Source organism: Cydia amplana, chromosome 13 (assembly GCF_948474715.1).
Source record: "Cydia amplana chromosome 13, ilCydAmpl1.1, whole genome shotgun sequence".
Taxonomy (NCBI): Eukaryota; Metazoa; Arthropoda; class Insecta; order Lepidoptera; family Tortricidae; genus Cydia; species Cydia amplana.
In genome coordinates this window covers 10,780,432-10,793,952 of record NC_086081.1, presented here as the reverse complement: position 1 = coordinate 10,793,952, position 13,521 = coordinate 10,780,432, and the positions used below count along the sequence as shown (strand labels likewise).

General features: G+C 46.9%; 1 protein-coding gene across 1 annotated transcript in view; it reads left to right on the top strand.

Annotated features, from left to right (window-relative positions):
- LOC134653599 (ribonuclease 3) overlaps window positions 1-13,005 on the top strand; it is a 34,592-nt gene extending 21,587 nt beyond the window's left edge. The window contains exons 15-19 of the mRNA XM_063508997.1: window positions 354-535; window positions 4,302-4,466; window positions 5,862-6,022; window positions 11,374-11,519; window positions 12,551-13,005. Of these exons, the coding sequence (XP_063365067.1) occupies window positions 354-535; window positions 4,302-4,466; window positions 5,862-6,022; window positions 11,374-11,519; window positions 12,551-12,960 (1,064 nt within the window). The 3' untranslated portion in view covers window positions 12,961-13,005. The remainder of the gene's footprint in view (window positions 1-353; window positions 536-4,301; window positions 4,467-5,861; window positions 6,023-11,373; window positions 11,520-12,550) is intronic.
- Window positions 13,006-13,521: the final 516 nt, after the last annotated feature.

Here is a 13,521-nt window from a genome sequence, read left to right as displayed (position 1 = left end):
GGCATATATTTTAAAGACAAAAGAAGGGTAGCGATGAGCTACAGTCTCCACTTACAGATCCGCAAACGATTTACTTAACACCAGTGGTGGATTAGGAGTCTTGGCGCCCTAGTTAGGCCCCAGACCCGTAAGTACTAGCCACCCCTTTCTCAGCTCAGCACCCATCATATAGACGGCCGCCCTTAATATCTGGGCCTTACGACTGACAGTAAAAAGCCGCTCGGTGGCAGAGTGCGGTGGCGAGTGTATGTCACACATTGTATTAGTTTCAAAGACAATGATTTTTCTTTGTAATATTTTTTTATTGTTGTAACATATACCTTTTTATGATTAATTTTTTTTGTGTAATGCAGGTGTCCAGTTCAAGCACGTCCGTCTCCTAGCTCGCGCATTCACCGACCGCTCCGTCGGCTTCACCCACCTCACGCTCGGCTCCAACCAGCGGCTCGAGTTCCTGGGCGACACCGTGCTGCAGCTGGTCGTGTCCGACCGGCTCTACCGGCACTTCCCCGACCACCACGAGGGCCACTTGTCTGTGAGTGCACACTTCCCTCCTCGTCTCCTAGCTCGCGCCTTCACCGACCGCTCCGTCGGCTTCACCCACCTCACGCTCGGCTCCAACCAGCGGCTCGAGTTCCTGGGCGACACCGTGCTGCAGCTGGTCGTGTCCGACCGGCTCTACCGGCACTTCCCCGACCACCACGAGGGCCACTTGTCTGTGAGTGCACACTTCCCTCCTCGTCTCCTAGCTCGCGCCTTCACCGACCGCTCCGTCGGCTTCACCCACCTCACGCTCGGCTCCAACCAGCGGCTCGAGTTCCTGGGCGACACCGTGCTGCAGCTGGTCGTGTCCGACCGGCTCTACCGGCACTTCCCCGACCACCACGAGGGCCACTTGTCTGTGAGTGCACACTTCCCTCCTCGTCTCCTAGCTCGCGCCTTCACCGACCGCTCCGTCGGCTTCACCCACCTCACGCTCGGCTCCAACCAGCGGCTCGAGTTCCTGGGCGACACCGTGCTGCAGCTGGTCGTGTCCGACCGGCTCTACCGGCACTTCCCCGACCACCACGAGGGCCACTTGTCTGTGAGTGCACACTTCCCTCCTCGTCACCTAGCTCGCGCCTTCACCGACCGCTCCGTCGGCTTCACCCACCTCACGCTCGGCTCCAACCAGCGGCTCGAGTTCCTGGGCGACACCGTGCTGCAGCTGGTCGTGTCCGACCGGCTCTACCGGCACTTCCCCGACCACCACGAGGGCCACTTGTCTGTGAGTGCACACTTCCCTCCTCGTCTCCTAGCTCGCGCCTTCACCGACCGCTCCGTCGGCTTCACCCACCTCACGCTCGGCTCCAACCAGCGGCTCGAGTTCCTGGGCGACACCGTGCTGCAGCTGGTCGTGTCCGACCGGCTCTACCGGCACTTCCCCGACCACCACGAGGGCCACTTGTCTGTGAGTGCACACTTCCCTCCTCGTCTCCTAGCTCGCGCCTTCACCGACCGCTCCGTCGGCTTCACCCACCTCACGCTCGGCTCCAACCAGCGGCTCGAGTTCCTGGGCGACACCGTGCTGCAGCTGGTCGTGTCCGACCGGCTCTACCGGCACTTCCCCGACCACCACGAGGGCCACTTGTCTGTGAGTGCACACTTCCCTCCTCGTCTCCTAGCTCGCGCCTTCACCGACCGCTCCGTCGGCTTCACCCACCTCACGCTCGGCTCCAACCAGCGGCTCGAGTTCCTGGGCGACACCGTGCTGCAGCTGGTCGTGTCCGACCGGCTCTACCGGCACTTCCCCGACCACCACGAGGGCCACTTGTCTGTGAGTGCACACTTCCCTCCTCGTCTCCTAGCTCGCGCCTTCACCGACCGCTCCGTCGGCTTCACCCACCTCACGCTCGGCTCCAACCAGCGGCTCGAGTTCCTGGGCGACACCGTGCTGCAGCTGGTCGTGTCCGACCGGCTCTACGGGCACTTCCCCGACCACCACGAGGGCCACTTGTCTGTGAGTGCACACTTCCCTCCTCGTCTCCTAGCTCGCGCCTTCACCGACCGCTCCGTCGGCTTCACCCACCTCACGCTCGGCTCCAACCAGCGGCTCGAGTTCCTGGGCGACACCGTGCTGCAGCTGGTCGTGTCCGACCGGCTCTACCGGCACTTCCCCGACCACCACGAGGGCCACTTGTCTGTGAGTGCACACTTCCCTCCTCGTCTCCTAGCTCGCGCCTTCACCGACCGCTCCGTCGGCTTCACCCACCTCACGCTCGGCTCCAACCAGCGGCTCGAGTTCCTGGGCGACACCGTGCTGCAGCTGGTCGTGTCCGACCGGCTCTACCGGCACTTCCCCGACCACCACGAGGGCCACTTGTCTGTGAGTGCGCACTTCCCTCCTCGTCTCCTAGCTCGCGCCTTCACCGACCGCTCCGTCGGCTTCACCCACCTCACGCTCGGCTCCAACCAGCGGCTCGAGTTCCTGGGCGACACCGTGCTGCAGCTGGTCGTGTCCGACCGGCTCTACCGGCACTTCCCCGACCACCACGAGGGCCACTTGTCTGTGAGTGCACACTTCCCTCCTCGTCTCCTAGCTCGCGCCTTCACCGACCGCTCCGTCGGCTTCACCCACCTCACGCTCGGCTCCAACCAGCGGCTCGAGTTCCTGGGCGACACCGTGCTGCAGCTGGTCGTGTCCGACCGGCTCTACCGGCACTTCCCCGACCACCACGAGGGCCACTTGTCTGTGAGTGCACACTTCCCTCCTCGTCTCCTAGCTCGCGCCTTCACCGACCGCTCCGTCGGCTTCACCCACCTCACGCTCGGCTCCAACCAGCGGCTCGAGTTCCTGGGCGACACCGTGCTGCAGCTGGTCGTGTCCGACCGGCTCTACCGGCACTTCCCCGACCACCACGAGGGCCACTTGTCTGTGAGTGCACACTTCCCTCCTCGTCTCCTAGCTCGCGCCTTCACCGACCGCTCCGTCGGCTTCACCCACCTCACGCTCGGCTCCAACCAGCGGCTCGAGTTCCTGGGCGACACCGTGCTGCAGCTGGTCGTGTCCGACCGGCTCTACCGGCACTTCCCCGACCACCACGAGGGCCACTTGTCTGTGAGTGCACACTTCCCTCCTCGTCTCCTAGCTCGCGCCTTCACCGACCGCTCCGTCGGCTTCACCCACCTCACGCTCGGCTCCAACCAGCGGCTCGAGTTCCTGGGCGACACCGTGCTGCAGCTGGTCGTGTCCGACCGGCTCTACCGGCACTTCCCCGACCACCACGAGGGCCACTTGTCTGTGAGTGCACACTTCCCTCCTCGTCTCCTAGCTCGCGCCTTCACCGACCGCTCCGTCGGCTTCACCCACCTCACGCTCGGCTCCAACCAGCGGCTCGAGTTCCTGGGCGACACCGTGCTGCAGCTGGTCGTGTCCGACCGGCTCTACCGGCACTTCCCCGACCACCACGAGGGCCACTTGTCTGTGAGTGCACACTTCCCTCCTCGTCTCCTAGCTCGCGCCTTCACCGACCGCTCCGTCGGCTTCACCCACCTCACGCTCGGCTCCAACCAGCGGCTCGAGTTCCTGGGCGACACCGTGCTGCAGCTGGTCGTGTCCGACCGGCTCTACCGGCACTTCCCCGACCACCACGAGGGCCACTTGTCTGTGAGTGCACACTTCCCTCCTCGTCTCCTAGCTCGCGCCTTCACCGACCGCTCCGTCGGCTTCACCCACCTCACGCTCGGCTCCAACCAGCGGCTCGAGTTCCTGGGCGACACCGTGCTGCAGCTGGTCGTGTCCGACCGGCTCTACCGGCACTTCCCCGACCACCACGAGGGCCACTTGTCTGTGAGTGCACACTTCTCTTTCTCCCTCCCTCCTCCACCAAAGTTCCAAATCGATTTTTTTTTACACCATGTCGGTGTTGTCACACAAGTGTAAGCCCGCTTATGGACGCTTGCAACTTCAGGACTGCCATATGCACGTTGCCGACCTTTTAATTTAAGACATTCATTGCCACCCACCCAAACAAGACATCCGCGCCAGTCCACAAAAATTTCGTCATATAAAGCTGTAGTACCACGATCCCGACTATCGGGTCGTCCGGCCTGGGAATGTGTTAAAGATATGTAGGTAAACTATTTATTTGAAGAACTCCAACCTCCTTCGAGAAAACCTCGGCGCCCTGGTGAAAGAATGTCTCTAAAATAGTCGACTGCGATCGGCCGAGCGGTACCTTCACGAACATCTGCATGCAAGCCTGGTCAGATCGTTATTTCTCTTTATAAAAGTGAATACTAACTATTTTTTTTTCTTTCAGTTGCTGCGTTCGTCGCTAGTAAACAACCGCACACAAGCGATGGTATGCGATGACCTCAACATGTCAGAATACGCCATCTATAACAACCCGAAAGCCAAGCCCACAACTAAGAAGCACAAGGCTGATCTTCTTGAGGCTTTCCTCGGGGCACTGTATATTGATAAAGTAAGTAATTACTTATAATAAATATTGACCTTGGCTTGACACGCTACCGCGTGTCTAGATTATGGGACAATTTTTCGCAACCCAATTGGTTCTCAGGGAGATCGCTCTTTACTTTAGAGCGAAGAATGCCTGTCTACTTTTAATCCGTAATACGTATTATCAGAAGGTACACAAATATAACCTAACCTGACGGCTTCTACACTGTTAATGGTTCATAGTAATGCATTCTGACAAGTGAAATTCAGGAAAACGATACAAATATTTCAGAACATCGATAGGTTACCCTTACAAGACTTGATAACAACCCTTGCGCATCACTACATAGTATCAAAGTCGCTTCCCGCTGAGACAGATCCCTATGTATGCTTAGATCTTTAAAACTACGCAACGGATTTTGTTGCGGTTTTTAGGGTTCCGTACCCAAAGGGTAAAAAACGGGACCCTATTACTAAGACTTCGCTGTCCGTCCGTCCGTCCGTCTGTCACCAGGCTGTATCTCACGAACCGCGATAGCTAGACAGTTGAAATTTTCACAGATGTATTTCTGTTGCCGCTATAACAACAAATACTAAAAACAATAAAATAAAGATTTAAGTGGGGCTCCCATACAACAAACGTGATTTTTGACCGAAGTTAAGCAACGCCGAGCGGGGTCAGTACTTGGATGGGTGACCGTTTTTTTGCTTGTTTTTTTTTTGCTCTATTTTTTGATGATGGTGCGGAACCCTCCGTGCGCGAGTCCGACTCGCACTTGGCCGGTTTTTTTAAATAGATAGAGTGATTCAAGAGGAAGCTTTATGTATCATTTGTTAACCCGTGCGAAGCCGGGGCGGGTCGCTACATAGACTAGGAATCCTCTAGACGGAGTTTAAAGCAATTATTTAATGAAACCGATGCTGCCTAAAATACGGGGGTGCGGGGGACGAGGTGAGCGAATCCCGTGCCGTGATTGGTCCGTTCAAAGACACGGACCAATCACGGCACGGGATTCTGACACTTTGACTCGAAGATGGAGTAAAACTACCGTATATAGTGACAGAGGGGGTAGCGTTACTATGCTCAGTCTAGAGGATGTCTTGTCTGTGGGTCGCTAGTATTATAGGTGAACCAGGATCTATTGAGGGTGCGCCATGTTGCGGAATTTCACTGGAACTAATTTTTTCATACTACACTGAATTGTCACCCTATACATGAGAATAACAGCGCCCTCTTGACAATTATCATATATAGCTGGTCAACCAAATCGTGTCAGTAAAAAAAGGCGCGAAATTCAAATTTTCTATGGGACGATATCCCTTCGCGCCTACATTTTTCAAATTTGCCGCCTTTTTCTACTGTCAAGATCTGGTTGACCAAGTATATTACTGGTCAGGCTATAACATCTAAATTCCCCAGAACCTCGACTACTGCCAGGCGTTCTGCAACGCCTGCCTGTTTCCTCGCCTGCAGGAGTTCATCCTTAACCAGGACTGGAACGACCCCAAAAGCAAACTGCAGCAGTGCTGCCTCACGCTGCGGTCCATGGAGGGTGGCGAACCAGATATACCACTATACAAGTAATTATTACTCTATTGTAATTTTACAGGTGGTTTAACCTTGAGAATTGAGAAACATTCTGCGACGTGAATGTGTAGTGCAAACTTCAAACTTTCACTATAGTTCGATTTTTTAGCATTAGAAAGAAGGTAAGCTATCTGTCATTTTACAGGTGGTTTAACCTTGAGAATTGAGAAATATTCTGCGACGTGAATGTGTAGTGCAAACTTCAAACTTTCACTATAGTTCGATTTTTTAGCATTAGAAAGAAGGTAAGCTATCTTGACATGTCGTTTTGTTAAAATCACCATCGAAAAATAAGTCGCAGCAAATATGTTAGAATTATAAATGATATACGATCTTTTACATTCTTTTACTTTCATAAGTAATATAAACTAAAGCGTTTTTCAACATTTTTTAATAAAAAGACACGTCAAGATGCTTACCTTCTTTCTAATGCTAAATAAAACGAACTATATGGCAGCATTCTGAAGTTGATTAGCTAGCTGAAGGGGATACAGAGAAATACTTGACGATTGTTTTTCTTCTCGATCGGTGATTTAAGAAAAATATGAAACCTCTCATAAAAACAGACGACTCAATGTCTGATGCGTTTCTTGCACAGACCACCTCAGAGTTCTAGGCGGTAGTAGGCGCTCTAATTTATAGATGGTCAATCAGATCTTGTCAGTAGAAAAAGGCGGCAAATTTGAAAAATGTAGGCGCGAAGGGATATCGCCCCATAGAAAATTTGAATTTTCCTTTTTCTACTGACAAGATTTGCTTGACCATCTATAGTATCGTGTGTATCAGGATGGCGGGTGTACATCAACAAATGGAGCTGCGGTATACGTCAGGAGTTAGTGCTAGCAATGTGCCAAATGTGCGCCAAAATTGGAGCAATGTGCTCTTTAAACTCCAGAGATATTTAAGAAATAGATGACGCCCGCCATCCTGACGTCAGGTTGGCGGGTGCATTTCCAGATCCAGCCAACGGCTGCCTACTCAAGGGTGAAAGTACTGCCTAAGGTTAGTGCTCGCAATGTGCTTCCACATGTATGAAGCACAATCAAATTCAGAGAGCGGTTAAAGAGAAATATGGAATTGAATAAAAATATATATAGACGCCTGCTCATTTTAAATAGCAATATTACATCTTCATTGCAGGCAGTTCAGGCGCACACAAATCATGCAGGCGCTTTACACAAAAAGTGATTAATAACATGATACTGGATACTAGACGCGTCTTAAGTCGATTTTTTTGTTTATTATTTTTAATAGACTTGTTACTTATTGAACTTGCGAGAAACACGCAAAAAACTCGTTTTGGTACCGTGAAAACGAACACTCTGTAGAATATTTATATTACTCTACGACCAACTATTACACACATTAAGTATTACTATTGCTTGAAGCTACAACATTTTCTACAAATGTGTCTACGTTAACCCATTCAAGGCCAGCGACTCTGCGTATGTAGGTATTAGTCAAGTGTGCTCAAAGCATAAAAAGGTCAACTACGGCGTTGCGTGAACAAGAGATTTCCTTTGGCAGGATTGGTCCTTAGGACCCAATGATGGATTTAAGAGGAGCCACCCAGATTTTTGATGCAGGTGGGGGGTGGGGGGGTTTTAAGCGTCTGCGACGTCTGAGGTTAATAAGTTTAGGTTCTAAGTCAAGTTTAGTATCATTTTCAACTAAATCAAAGTTGTAGACATATATTTCATCCAAATCGGTTCAGCGTTTATTGATTCCCCATACAACCCTACACCTTACCTTCCATTTTAAGGGATTTTTTCGGGATAAAAACTATTCTATTCTTTTCCACGAGACTCAAACTATCTCTATACCAAATTTTATCTAAATCGGTTCAGCGGTTATTGAATCCCCATACAAATTTCCACCTCCCTTTTCACACCCTTAAGGGATTATTTTTGAGATTAAAAGTATCTTTGTTCTTCCCTGGGACTCAAGTCATGTCTATACCAAATTTCAACTAAGTAAATTGGTTCAGCGGTTTAAACGTCAAGAGGAATTTAAATAAAAATTCTTCATATTTTATGTGTTTTTACTACGGAATGGTAGAAATATGATATCATAAACCTAGTAGCTTAAATAATATAGATAACTAGATACATTTTGAGCCCCCCCTCCCCCTAAAATTTTACACCAAAAATCTGGGTGGCTCCACTTTTTAAATCCATCCTTGGGTCCTAAGGACCAATTCTGCCAAAGGAAATCTCTTGTTCACGCAACGCCGTAGTTGTAGCGCTGGCGGTTCACCAAAAAACGCTGCAAATGGTGTTAAAGGTATGAAAAACGGTACGATTGATCTTTAGGACATTTGAAACAATTTGACCCGAAGCAACAACAAATAAAAAAAAAACGAGAGAAGTTATGAAGTCATCTTTTTTTTGTATGGAATTTAAAAAAAATGTTTAGAAACCTATCGTGTGTGGTATTAAACGAAAGGGCTTTCTGAGCCAATTCTAAAAATATATCTTAGCTATTAGCTATAATTTGAGGTATATTTTACAAAAAATATTGAACGGTATTGTATCTGGAGAAGCCCAAACTTGGTATGTTTTGAAAATTATTTTTATTATAATTAAATAAAAATTACTGAAATGTAATGATGTGATATATTTTTAGAATTGGCTCAGAAAGCCCTTTCGTACCCTAAACTTGACACTGTGCATTCTTATGCACGATACACTTTTTAAAAATCTACGCAAAAAGTTAACAGCTTCATACTAATTTTTGACGCATATTTTTCGACTTAATAATATACTTTGTTGAGTTTCAAATTTGATATTTTTATTTAAGGTAGTATTTTCCTAATATATTAAATGCAGGTACTTGTGAAACGTTCTATACCCTTCCAAGCTACCTATCCTTTGCCAACGCGCACAAAGCCGTATTGCCGTCTCGCTTCACGGCAGTTCTATGAGACGCCATCTTGGCGAATCAGTTCCTGAATCGATGCAGACCTAAACGCATCTTCTTATTGAAATAAATCAAAATGTAATGTGCAATTAGCAAAAACTGTTAAAAACGGAGTGAAAGTGACACAGGTGTACTGACGCTGAAGTTTGGGAAAGGTTTTATGAAGTGCTGGCCAGCTGAAGAATCCTACAACGAGATCACCAGGTACGTGCGCAGCGCAGGCATTTCTCCTAATCCTTAAATCTAGGCGTCAAACAAGTACTTTCTTATTTAATTTCCTAACATACAGTCCACTTAAAATCCCTTCTGGTGTCTTGAGGGCTCCCATACATATTTCCCCGCGTATTTTTATTTCCGCATAAATATTGGTTTAAAGGCACTACCATACTTAATTGGTAAAAAATTGTTTTATGTCGCGTGCATCACTGATTTTCAGTGTAGCACGCAAAATGGCAGGCCGCAAAGCTGCGTCTACGCATCGTATGGGAAAAGTGGTACTTTTTAGTGTTTTCCTTTTAGATTTCGGTCTATTTATGATTGTTACATAAAAACGGAATATATATTCTATACAATTACGTATTTTTATTAGTCATTGCATTATTGTTATAGATAGCATGAACTCGTTTTATTGTATGTATCTACAAATGCACACCGCCAGCTTCTCTACTAACAACATGCTTTTTTAAATGTATCTTTAAAGGAACACTGCCAGGTTGAGGTTGCAGAATATTTACTGTCTTACTAAGAAATTATTAGGATTTTAGGACAAATTACGATATTCTATTTATTAAAAGTATTTGACTATATTACTCAAGTGCCACAAATATTACAGATAAGGCTACATCAACAAAATAGAGCTCGCAATCTGGTTGCTCTTGTTCCTGACCCCTGGGTCAGATCAGAAATAAACAGCAGCAGTTGCCTTCATCTTTACCATCTTCTCTAGAGCACCTACACCTGTTATCAAACAGCGATCATGAAACAACAGATATCGACCTCAGCCCAGCGACCACTGCTAGCCATGACCAGCATGCCACCACCACCATCGCCAAATCAGATAACATTGCTAGTACATTCAGAGTGAGTCTCCAACTACGAGACAAACAGTAAGCCGCTCTGAACAAGCAAATGCTCCAACATCATCCCATAATCCTATATCCTACACCATCGCCATTTTCAGGTTTATCATCTTTAATCCTACTCTGCAGTTTCAGTATTCCTTCCCTTGCAGTAGCTACTCGATCAAAAAAACTAAAACTATAATTGTGACTAAAAAGAAGCCAGTCCAATCAAAACCTCTCACACTGTATTGGAAATGTAGCGATTTACCGGAATTGTCAAAATTGAGCAGAAGTTTTCGAAAGGTCAGTAGTCACAGAAAATATGTAAAAAATGCAGGGGAAGGAGCACTGAAGCTGAATGATAAACCTGAAAATGGCGATGGTATAGGATTATGGGATGGTGTTGTGGCATTCGCATTTGCTTGTTCAGACTACTTCAGACAGGCTTACTGTTTGTCTTGTAGTAGAAGACTCACTCTGAAGATGTACTAGCAATGTTACCTGATTTGGCGATGGTGATGGTTGTTTCAAATGTCCTAAAGATCAATCGTACCGATTTTCATACCTTTAACACCATTTGCAGGATTTTACTGATTTTCGCGGTGTACCGCCAGCGCTATTGACCTTTTTATGCTCTGAGCACACTCGACTAATACCCACATACGCAGAGTCGCTGGCTTGGAATGGGTTAACGTAGACGCATTTGTAGAAAATGTTGTAGCTTCAAGCAATAGTAACACTTAATGTGTGTAGTGTGTACGTAATAGTTGGTCGTAGAGTAATATAAATATTTTACCGAGTGTTCGTTTTTACGGTACCTAAACGAGTTTTTTGCGTGTTTCTCACAAGTTCAATAAGTAACACGTCTATTGGAAAAATATAATAAAAAACTTTTTGTGTAAAGCGCCTGCATGTTTTGTGTGCGCCTGATGAACTGCCTGCAATGAAGATGTAATATTGCTATTTAAAATGAGCAGGCGTCTATATATATTTTTATTCAATTCCATATTTCTCTTTAACCGCTCTCTGAATTTGATTGTGCTTCATACATGTGGAAGCACATTGCGAGCACTAACCTTAGGCAGTACTTTCACCCTTGAGTAGGCAGCCGTTGGCTGGATTTGGAAATGCACCCGCCAACCTGACGTCAGGATGGCGGGCGTCATCTATTTCTTAAATATCTCTGGAGTTTAAAGAGCACATTGCTCCAATTTTGGCGCACATTTGGCACATTGCTAGCACTAACTCCTGACGTATACCGCAGCTCCATTTGTTGATGTACACCCGCCATCCTGATACACACATAGTATCGTCTTCAACGCTTCATACTGCAATGTTTGATTATTATCTGGTTCGTGTTACAGGGTGATCGAGTGCCTCGGGCCGACCAACACGCGCGTATACACAGTGGGCGTGTATTTCCGCGGCGCCCGCTTGGCGGCGGCGCGCGGACACTCCATACAGGAAGCTGAGATGAACGCGGCTGAGCAAGCGCTTGCGCAGGCCCATGGTAAGTTTTGAGATTAGGTTTATTTGTTTTTTGTTGGTTACAAACGCTTCATTCCCCTGTGTTTCTGACATTATGTAAGCTTTGTTGATATTAACTCACATTTATAGACACTCTAACGCGAAATTTATTCAGTTACCTTTATTTACCGACGTTTCGACACAGGTTTCACTGGTCATGGTCGCGGCTAACTGATGTCGCAGAAAAATGTCAAAACAGAGATTTGTGCAACTACCCAACGAAAAGTGTATGAAAATGTTTGGGGTAGACATCACATTTTCAAACCACCCACCACACATTTGTTGATATGCCAAATATTTAGTATATTAGTACAACAAAATTAGGCAAACGAACGGTAATTTTAGTAAATAACCAGATTTTTATTACTATTTTAGTATCTGGTATAAAATTTTTGTCTTTATATAAAACAGAGATTAGAAGAGAAGAACAAGTTTTTTAAAATTTTTGCTTATGGTTTCTTATTTACTTGCCAAAAAGTGCAGCGGAGAGAATCAAACGTTTTAAATGACCGAAAAAAATATTTTGCAATAATTTTTCATCTGAAATTACTTCTCAGGTCTCGGCTTTAACAAAATGGTTGATAGGCAAGGCTTCATATTAAATTTAATGTGTCTTCTCAGTCAAAAGGTAACACTTCGGTTTCTTATAAGACGCACCAGAAAAAGTGGTACCATTTTGATGGAGACCGTCGCAAATCTTTGTTAAGTGTTGTCTAAGCTCGAATCCTGTCCTATTCAACGTATTTCGCTGGATTGGCTTGATTAGGAATTTATCTTGGTTTCGAGTTATTTCTTCTGTCATCTCTACTTCTGCCATCTAGAGTATTGGATTGAGAAAGGACTTGTGCTCTGTCCACAATGTTTATTTTACTATAATTTAATTTACAAAAGCGTACGCGCAGTCGTATGGAATGAAGTTATTTCACTGTTTAGACTACAGGCAGACCCCTGTGAATTCAAGTCCAGAGATAAACACAATATCAATGGTATTACATAATAATCGTTTAATTTCAGAGCTCTTTCCTCAACTGGATCATCAGAAGAGAGTTATAGCGAAAAGCATGAAACGTAAGAAGAGATCGGACAGCCCCCAAGAGGGTGCCGCGTCCCACAAGCGTAAACGACTCGAGGATCGCGTACCGAAAGCCTACAGACTCGACAAGCCATCCGAATCCGAATCTGAAGACAGCAGCGCTCTCTCTCTTTCCGAGGACGAGGAAAAGAGCGAGCCGAAGTCAGACGATGACTCCGGGCTCGATAGCGACGCTGAATCGATCAGTCAAGAACGTTCAAGTCAGTTGGAGAACGTGCAAGTTAGTAGCTTAGTTAGTGATATGGAGAAAATTAAAGAGGATTTGATAAGGAGGAATGAATATGACAAGCTGAAAGAGAAGTGTCGGCAATCGGACTCGGATGAAGAGTGAATGTTTTATGTTAAGTAGGAAAATATATTTGCCCTAAAGGGTCGTTGGTAAAGCTTTGGATTCCTCTGAAAACGGTGCCGTCATATAGCGGCCGCAAAAGACGGCCGTCTTTACGGTGGCGACATGTGTAAAGTACCACGGCGTCATAACACACCGTCATCCACCAAGGTCAAAGCGGCAAATTTGAAAAATATAGGCGCGATGGGATAACGTCCCATAGAAAATTTGAATTTCGCGCCTTTTCCTACTGACAAGATTTGCTTGATCATCTATAATTTACTTGGAGGATGAAATATCATCAGAAGAGGAAAATAATCGTAGTACGGAATCATTTATTCAAATCTCGTGTCATTTATTCAAAATGGCGTCACCGCTATCTAATAAAACGTTCACGAAACTATCGACTCCGTCATGACGGCCGTCATCTTACGTTACGTTGACAATCAACGTAACGTAACGCCGTCTAGGAAACCGCGCCATCTTGTTTACATAGACAACGTTCTAGTGACGTCAGTCAACGCTATATAGCGGCCGTAATATGACGGCACCGTTTTCGGAGGA